Source organism: Sprattus sprattus (genome assembly GCF_963457725.1).
Source record: "Sprattus sprattus genome assembly, chromosome: 8".
Lineage (NCBI taxonomy): Eukaryota > Metazoa > Chordata > Actinopteri > Clupeiformes > Clupeidae > Sprattus > Sprattus sprattus.
In genome coordinates, this window is record NC_137927.1 from 18,842,238 (window position 1) to 18,852,252 (window position 10,015).

Consider the following 10,015-nt stretch of genomic DNA (forward strand, 5'->3'; position numbering starts at 1 on the left):
GCCGAAGAGGGCATTTCAGCGCCTCAGCCTCTCATCCGGTTGTCAGAGCCATCCTGCCGACTCCCGCCAAATGTGCACAGGCAACTCATCCAGAGCAAAGATCATGGCCTTTGATCTACACAGACGCTCTCTAGTGGGGACATGCAGGCTTATTAAGAAAAAGACTCAAAATCGGGAAAAAACCTTTTTGCTCCAGCCTCCATTGAGAGTTGAGGAGAAAGTTCTTTATGTTTTTCCCCTTGTTCTCTGTGCTCTTCACCTTCAACACACACATCCACACATTTAGCCTATGGTCAAACTGAAGTAGCTCTATTCTGAGTGTGAGTGAGCTGTCTCGGGAAATAGAACTGCAATGCCGACATCAGGCAGAGCAATCTTAAGAATTTATCGGCTTGCCCATTCCCAGAATACCTGATGTCCACAGACAGGACAATGGAAGGCAGATCTATCTAGACCATGCCGACCGTGAGATCATAATGCGTGCCTTGGTGGGCGTCCAACTCAGCTGTGTGGAATGCTTCTGTCTACTTATTAAAGGAACAGCTAGGGCAGACCCAGCTCTCTTAACAGACTCTGGGGAAGCTGTGTGTGTGTGTGTGTGTGTACATGTACTGAATGTGTGTGTGTGTGTGTGTGGTGACAGTCCGCTCGTCCTCCTCAGGTGGTGCATATATGCCGTTTCTATGCAATCACACGAATGTGACCGTGCATCTGCCTGCAGCATCAGCCCTTGCAGTCTGACAAACATCCTGCTCCATATTAGACAGCCATGCTCCTTCAATGAGGACGTCAATCCAAGTCAATCTGCCGTGGAAAATCTACTGAGCCTGCACTTTCTGCTCGTTTTATTTTCCCTTTCAACATATCCTCCACATACTTAATGAACAAAAAATACAGCCTCTGTACTCTCTGTCTCTCTCTCTCTGTCTCTCTCACAGGAGATGGCAGATCCATGGTTTGAGTGATTGACAGCTCCTGTCCTCTGTGGTCACTTTGCCCCGTTTGACACAGGGGCCGGGGGGAGGTTACAGTGCCCCCCCCCCCCTCACTCGTCTCGTAAACCGCAGTACGCCGCTTGTGCTCTCAAATTCACCACCGGCGTGGCCCCACAAGCCCCGGAATAGAACTCATTAGCACGTTTGGTAAGTACAAATGAGATGACTGCCTCCTGATGGACTGTCTCTCTTGCGGATCAGCTTTCAAGGAGAGTGTGTTGTAATGAAGGCAAGAGGGCTGGGGCATGGGGGGGGGGGGGGGGGGGGGGGTGTTTGGGAGGCAGAGGGGAGAAAACCAATATTATAATGCGCCGTCTGTCCATCTCTCGTCTGCTGTCTGCAGCCTCAGCTCATCCAGGAATCACAAGGGGCCACGTTCACGTAGACGAGGGGCGCATTCTGTACTTCTGTGTGTGTGTGTGTGTTTGTATGTAAGTGAGTGCGTGTGTGTCCGCTCAAGGTATATATTCATACACAAAGGCCTCAGAGTGGCCCAGTTGAGAGAGGACACATGCACAAGCCACTCTTGACATTGCTGATCACACACACACACACACACACACACACACATACACACATTCGCACACTTCTGCATACTCACTTACTCCCTCACTCACTCACACACACTGTTGGGCCTGTGGCTGACCCCTGATCCTGTGGCTCTTGCTACCTGTCAGGCGCTTGAGTGCTGTTCTGCCCTCGGCCCTTCAGCACACACTCATGAGGTGTGCAGGGACAGCCAGACACAAACCGGTCTGATTCATAGACGAGCCCAGAATAGAAGCGTGGCTTTTTAGGCAATTCGCCTCTGCAGGATGAGCCAGCAGTGGAATTTATACTGCAGCTGTATGTAAACCAGAAGGGGGGGGGGGGAAGAAAAGACTTCCTTGTGTGAGTTTGGACGAGACGGACGTACAATTGACGTGTAACATGTGCGGGTGGAAAATCTATAAAGCCGTCATTTCAGCTTTTTAATAAAAGGGTTGCAGCTTTCTCCTCTCTCCCTCTCTCTCGTTCTCCCTCTCTCTCCCTCTCTCTCTTTTTTCAATATTGCTCAAAATGAAAGGTAATGTATTTATGAAATTCCTGCCACGTTCTGCGGACGGCAAACAATTTCCTCTCCCTGCTCTGCCCTTCAGCCGGAGATTAGGGGACAGCCGTCCGACAGGAGCCTGCCCACCCGTCCGTGCGCCCCGGGCCCCTGGCGCTGCCTGGGCCTGACCTGCCCTCCCCTGCCCCCTCTCATCTTCAATTGCATCGCCAAAATAACAGACTTTAATAAAGAATGCATGGGCCCTCATTCGACCGTTCGACTGCCCAATCTCAGCGCAGACATAATATGCCATGGAGGGTGGGGGTGATGGCAGTGGTTAGGGGCTACAATATCCTGTTTCGGGGAAGGTTTACTTTGCATTTTAACAAGCATGTAAAAAGGCAAGACATTCCAGGGATGGCTTAAGTCTGGTGCCAGTGCTGCCCGTGCTCCTGTGCTGCCGGATGATGGGCACAGGGCTGCCTGGCTGCCTACCTGTCTCACCTTACGCTTGGGCCAAACTGAGGAGGCCACGCAGGGAGCTCTGGAGGTGAAAACTCACCTAACATGCAGGAGAGGAGAGTGTGGGGAGCAGAGGAGCGGAGGAGAGGGGGGCGGGAAGAGGAGCTGGCCCAGGCCCTGCAGAGGAGTGAGATATTCCAGGGCCGCTTAAGCCGAGGCGAGGATGGGTTTTAAAGCCCAGTGCTCGCCCCCACTGTTGACATTTCTTGTCAGCTGGCCAAGTGCTTTTGCCGAGAGCTGGCGGTGCTGGCCAGGCGTCTGGTCCTCAGAAACAAGGATCCTGCATTTGCTTTATTAATGCATTTCCCTATGCATGAAACACTCTGCCAATTTTTTTGGGGGGTGGGGAGAATGGATGCTGGAAATTATACATGAAGCTGAGAGTGGAGCATCGGGGGAAAGGAGGGGAGGGGGGGGGGGGGGCAAGGGATGCCTCTGTTGTCGGGACAGGGTTTGCTATTAAGCGCATGACCCTGAAAACGCACCCCTTTTAGCAAAACAAGCAGTGCGCTTCAAATTGGATTCAGCCTCGCCCACAGTAACTCAGACACTCATGTCCCCCATCAGCCTCACCTCCCCACTCCTGAAGCTCCACGCGAGGAGCCTGGCTCAGGCCTCTGCTCCAAACCCCCTGCCTGGGCTACAACCCTGAGCCACATATCTAGAGGACAGCACTGGCACTGCGGTGGTTGTGTTGGTGGCTGTGCCCTGCTTGACCACTGGGTCCTGTGGGAGGCTGACTGCATTCCTGTCAAGCCCTGAAGCCCCAGCGAGTGTGAAGGAGAGGGGTGGGGGTGGGGGTGGAGGGGGACTCGATGGCAGGGAGTCTGCAGGAGCAGCCTCCGTCCAGCGCCTCGCAGACAGGGATTTCCTCCTCTGATGGGAGCCAAGCCGTCACAGCCCAGCGATCAAGGGCCTGCCATCTGTGATGGGAGCAGATTTACAGCAGAGGCTAATCCACACACCAGCAGCCATTACCCACACACACACACACACCCTGCTAATTTACACACACATAGAAACGCACACACACTCACACACACACACACACACACTCTCTTTAGTCAAAGGCAAATTCACACAAAATCGCACAGACACATGCACACAAACACACACATACACCCGAGTCAGTGCTAATTTACACACACACACATGCACACACACACACACATATGAAACACACACACAAACCCATTCACATAAAAACACACACAAACACACACATTCACAAGCCTTCACCACTTTTCCACCAGGACTCCACACTGGTACAAAGCTAACTGCCTCTCATCGGCCATATTTCGTTTCCCCTTTTTCTCTTTGAAAGAAGGCACCATGATCTCATTCTCCCACATTCGAAAAATAACTTTAAAGCCATTAACTCTTGCAAAATGAGAAACCTCAATGTGTCATCGAGCTCTATGCCCTGGTGAACATCACTCATAGAGAGAGGGGAAAAAGTGTCATCCTGCACTTATGTGTCACTCCCACATATCAAACACACTGTGTGTGTGTGTGTGTGTGTGTGTGTGTGTGTGTCAGAGACAGGCGCTGAATGACTCCGGGGCTTTGTGCTTGGCTGTCGGACAGTGTGGGCAACAGTGGCGTATCAGAGAGGGAGTCCTCTGAGACCTCTTTTGTTTGGTCCTAGTGAAAGGGTTAAGGAAGAAAAATGGAGAGGCGAGCCGAGGGAAAGCAACGTGCTTAAGCAGCACATTTTCAGCGGGGGCAGGAATTAAAACAATGCCTGCCTTTTATCCCTGCGTCGCTCTAATTGGATGGGAAATTCATCTCAGCCGCCCCGGAGCTCCGTGGGTGCTGAGGAGGCCAGAGACATGTGGTACCAACAACTACATGCCGCACCCCCCCGCCCCCCACCTATCCATACACACACACACACACACACACACACACACACACACACACACACACACTCACACACGTTAACCTCCTCAAACCCCCCCACCCCCACTCCACCTCACTGCCCACACCGCCTGTTCCCTGGCCCTTCCACACCCCAACAAAGCTCTCTTGCTGTCTTATGTGAATGTTTGTCTACTTGTGTGTGTGTGTATGTGTGTATGTCCGTGTATGTGTGTGTGTGTGTATGTCTGTGTCTGTGTGTCTGTGTGTGTCTTCCTCAAATCTAGACAGGCTGACGCGTTTGTGTCGTCTGTCCGTCTGTTTCCAAGCAGTCATGCCTAACGTTACAGGTCTGTGATATTTCATCTTAAACGGATTTCCACTGATGTTGCTTCTGTAAACCAACAGTAATAGGAATCCTATATGAAGTTGTGCTCTTTAGTCATGAGTGCCACGCCGTTAATCGAAATGAGGACAACAACAAGCTAATGATTTTTTTTTTTGCTGTTCATTAACATGTCTGTTGTGACATACTACTTCAGAATCAGAATTATAGATCTGCCAGAAATGATCCTCATTCGCCGGCTAACAAATGACCAGCAAATGGAATCTGACAGTTGCAAAGCCCCATTCAGAGAGAGACCTGCTAGACCTCCCTTAGGGCTCCACGGATTTAATGTGCAGCTCTTAAAAGCGCTGAATATGTTGGTTAATGTGTGTTAATGTGTGCGGCTGGGATTTGCTACTCCTTCCACACTAATTGTTTGGTAAAGAACTCGTTGACACACATACACACGCAGACACACACAGACACACAGACACAGACACACACACACACACACACACACACACACACACACACACACACACACACACACACACACACACAAACTACGTTGAGAGGGGTCATCCTGTACCTGCTGTACTTCCTCGATTCCTTCTACAGACTCTCCTACCTATCCTCAAAGCACATTCTCAAAAAGATGAATAAGGAGAAATGGAGCCTGTTCAAAACAGCACAAGGGCGCTGGAAATGAACGCACACACGCATACTTACACCCCCTCCACACGCACTCAATTAAAGTAATGGCAGCGATGCCACAATATAAGCATTCTCCTCTTTTCTCCCTCCACTCCATATCTTTTGCCCCTGTTTCTGTCTCCCTCTCTCTCTCTCTCTCTCCCTCTCTCTCTCTCTCTCTCTCGTCAGTCAGCAGTGCTGTGACATAAGCCTGTGTTTGGGGTACCCTGCCCTGTTGTTTGGGGGGCTGAGGGGTCTTCAGGAAGCCTGACAGAAAGGAGGTGGAGGTGGTGGTGTTGGTGTTGGTGGAGGAGGACCCCTGATTTGTGGCGCTGCTGTGCTGTGCTGTGCTGTGCTGTGCTGTGCTGTGCTGTGGCGCTGCTGTACTGTGCTGTGCTGTGCTGTGATGTGCTGTGGCGCTGCTGTACTGTGCTGTGCTGTGGCGCTGCTGTACTGTGCTGTGGCGCTGCTGTACTGTGCTGTGCTGTGCTGTGCTGTGCTGTGCTGTGCTGTGCTGTGCTGTGGCGCTGCTGCACTGTGCTGTGCTGTGCTGTGCTGTGCTGTGCTGTGCTGTGCTGTGCTGTGCTGTGCTGTGGACCAGCCCCAGCACCTCACAGCTCCAGCTCCACCTCACATGGCCCCCACCAGCAGCCAGGGGAATTACTGCCTAGCTGACCCAGAAATCCAGGGCCAGCTTTGTTTTAACAAGCGGGGGGAACCTTCCACCACTTTAGCAACTGCGCCTCGACCACAAGAAAGAGCCCGGAGCCTCAGAAGAGCTAGCGGGGAGGAAATTAAATATTACACCAGGAGGGAACGCTGCAGCTCCAAGGGGGCTGTGTGTGTGTGTGTCTGTGTTTAAATGTGTGTGTGTGTGTGTGTAAATGTGTGTGGGGGTGAGCGTGTGTGTGTGCAGGGGTGGTGGGGGGTGGGGTCATCAGGGGGTGGAACAACAGGCATTAAGGAGTGAAATGGTAGTTTTGGAAAAAGGAGGAGTGTGTGTTTATGTGTGTGTGTGTGTGTGCGCGCGTGTATATGTGTGTGTGTTTGAGCGAGTGGTGGGAGTGAGTTAGGAATTCACAACGTTCGTGCCTGCGCTGATGAAGAGGTATGTTCATTATCAGCGTAATTCGATCAAGATGCTGGTGTGTGTGTGTGTGTGTGTGTGTGTGTGTGTGTGTGTGTGTGTGTGTAAGTGGGGAGGAGTGTGTGTGTGTGTGTGTGTGTGTGTAAGTGGGGAGGAGTGTGCGTGCATATGTGTGAATGTGTGTGTGCGAGTGTGTGTGTGTGTCGGGGGGGGGATTGGAAGGCAAGCGAGAAAAAGGCAGACATTCTTTATTACACACTTCATTTCATTTAACGGACCTTTAAAAATATATATAAAGATGGAAAAAGCAGGGGAGAAAGAACAAGGAGAGAGCAAGAAAGAGAAGCAAAGAAGAAAAGCCCGCTCCCACACTTAAAGGTGGGGTGGTGGTGGTGGGGCTGGGATGACTTTCAAAAGGCTCTTGGTCAAGGCCCAGTATGTTCCTGGCTGGGCACAGGCTGCGGAGCCATGTGGAAGGCGGGAGCCTGCATCTCTAGGCCAATCAATCAGGCCTTCAGCACCGAGACGCCGGCCTCGCCACTTTGTAAACAGCACGTCACAGGCTATTAGGGGAATGGTTCCTCTCTCCCTCTCTCTCTCTCTCTCTCTCTCTCTCTCTATTCCTAAATATTCATAGGCATGATGTAGTCATAAGGATCAAAGAGCAGCTACTGGCTAAATAACTGGAGGAAGTGGGCTTGCAGGAGGGACTTAATGGCTTTTTTAAAGCTAAACCACTGACCTGAGAACCAGGGCAGCAAAGCTCCCATCTGGGCCACAGGTCGATCCACGCTCACCTTGTCCTTCATCAATATCTCACAATCAGCACCTTACGTCTAATACTTAATCACGTTCATTCCCCTCTAGAACACACAGGAATACAATACTACAGTAGAACAGGGCAATTAAAAGAATGAGAGGGCTCCGATCAACTGAAGGCTACATGGTCAGCCTTCATCAGACTTTCCTAGATATTCCCATCTTAAAAATACAAACATCATCAGAACAAGTGCATAATGTTTTTTGGAGGGGAAAGATGTTGACTTTCCAAACTAGAGGAAAAAATGTGTGTCGAGTGGCTTTAGCTCATTTGTCTGTGTTCCAGTTAGGAGCTTGCAGGATTGGTGTGTTCATGTGGTGAGGGAGAATCCCAGAGTTAGTGCGTGTGTGTTTCAGTGTCCTTCTGCCACCCCCAACACACCCACACATCCCCCCCCACTCACACACACACACACACACACACACATCCATGCAATTGCACCCATTACCTAACCTTCAGCCAGCCTCACAAACAAGGGAATCCATTAACGCACATCAAAGGTTAGCGGGGGGAAGATATAAATAAATAAATATAACATCAACCAACCAAAAAAAAAAGAAAAAAGAAAATCAGACTTGTTTGTGAACTCTAGCATAACCCCCCTCCAAGCAACACCACATGCAAACACACACACACACACACACACACACACACACACACACACACACACACACACACACATACACACACACACACACACACACACACACCCACACGCTCACAAAATCCCCAACCCCCCAGCCTTTTAACCTAAGTGGGCCTTCCTCCTGCCTTTGCCTGTTCGCTTGTCCACTGTACTATAGTCATTAACATATTTGGAGTGCAGTGAGCAGAAAGCTTAATTGTCCTTAATTGCTCGGCTAAATATGTTCTCTAATGATTTGCCTCAGATCTGTGACTGCCTTTTGCGCAATTTCCCGGCCGCTGGCTTCATTATCCCTGCCTCCTTGGAACAAAGCGTCTTCAGAGGCTTGCCTTTTTTTTTCTTTTCTTTTTTTCACATAACAACACAGAGAGCTCTGCTGTGCTGTGGAGGAGAGAGGCCAGTGCTTGCTGGCATATGTGTGTGCGTGTGTGTCTGCATATGTGTGTGTGTGTGTGTGTGGGGGGGGGGGGGGGGGGGGGGGGGGCGGAGTGGACGCACAATGGAGCCCCTTTGTCAGGGGGCGCAAGAGTCAGAGTGATTAGAAAACCAAATCTGCGCTGAGACAGAGTGTTAATTGACCGCAGCCGGGTCCTCTTAATCTCCTGCTAACATAGAGCCTGTTCTTCCCCTCTCTCTTTCTCTTTCTCTCTCTGCTTTTTGCTCTGGCCTGGCCGGGTGGTGCTCTTGTTGTTGTTATTGTTGCTTGCTGTCGATGCCCAGGGTGTTGCTGTTGCCGTGGCATTTGTTGTTGTTGTTGTTGTTGTGGAGCCTCTCTCTTCACCGTGGCCCTAATGCACCTCTGAGTGTCTCCTCGCTGGCCGCTCAGATGTTGCTGGTAGCCATGATTAATAGGAGCGCAGCAGCTGGACCGCTATGGCCTGCTCTGTGACATCACCAGATGAGCGCTTTATCTGGAGTCTCAGCCTACCACTTCACAGGTCCCCAAAATGTCAAAACCAAGACCATCTCCTATTAAAAGAGACTGTATTCATTAAATGCACTGGGTGTAATATCATAAATGGGAACAGAAAAATCTCTGTGCAGAGGCTGATTTTTTTTCTCTTGCTATATTGGAGACCTCAGCTGAATAAAGAAAGCCTGAGTAGGGTGTCAGAGCTCATGGTTAAAATGAGCTGAGGTGACAATGGTGAATTGTCTAAATGGAGGTACTCAGTCAAACCTTGGGGCTTATTAACGTGGCAAGGTTGTGTGTGTGTGTGTGTGTGTGTGTGTGTGTGTGTGGGTGTGTGTGTCGCGCCTCATTTTACATTGGAGTGCTCACTGAAAATGTTCACAGTTTAAAAACTCCATGGTGAGTTAGGTTTTCACTGAGACATACGTGGCGTGGCGTGTTTGGCATTTCAAAACAGCACGAGCGGCGTAGGAAATGAAATACATTTTCATTGTCACACTCTCCACTCGCTTGTGTTAATGTCAGTACATAGACTTGGTGGCGCTCGGAACTGTTTATCCAGCCCCACACAGATAAGGCACGGACACACTAAAATCCCACGCATTAGGCCCTTGCCACATAGTTCTGCTCCAAAGCGTGGAGAAGTGATTCTGTTTCAGAGCTTTCCCTTCCATCAATATTTCACCTATGGAGGGTGCGTCGACAACAAAAGCAGCAACTCCACATTTACTGGGTGTTACTGACTATACATAACATACATCCACTGGCTTGCAGCCCAAAGGGAAAACAATTCCCAATCTCAAAAATCATCAGCCCTAAATATTTGTAGTTTACGAGCCTATTCTTTTAATCTCACACATTAGGGCCTCAGCCACTGTCTGATGCAATCTGTGAGAGAGAAGGCCCACGACCCAATCACACCCAACACCGGCACGGAGGGGAGTCAATGCGAGCCATACTGACGAGTTGAGTCCTTACCGGTGTCGGCGGAGGGGCACTTCCTGATGGTGAAGATGGTGCTGAGCTCCTCCTCCTCCTCGGGCAGGCCCTTCTGCAGACGCTGCAGCTTGCGGAGGCTCTCGCTGCGCTGGTGCTTCATGGAGCGCACGTGCTGGATC

At 50.6% G+C, this 10,015-nt stretch overlaps 1 protein-coding gene across 1 annotated transcript in view; it reads right to left on the minus strand.

Annotated features, from left to right (window-relative positions):
* The window catches only part of zfhx3b (zinc finger homeobox 3b), a 159,982-nt gene that overhangs the window by 54,935 nt on the left and 95,032 nt on the right, over positions 1 to 10,015 (minus strand). Inside the window, exon 4 of the mRNA XM_080843776.1 lies at positions 9,876 to 10,015. This exon is cut by the window's right edge and continues 92 nt beyond it. Coding sequence (XP_080699902.1) covers positions 9,876 to 10,015 — 140 coding nt within the window. The remainder of the gene's footprint in view (positions 1 to 9,875) is intronic.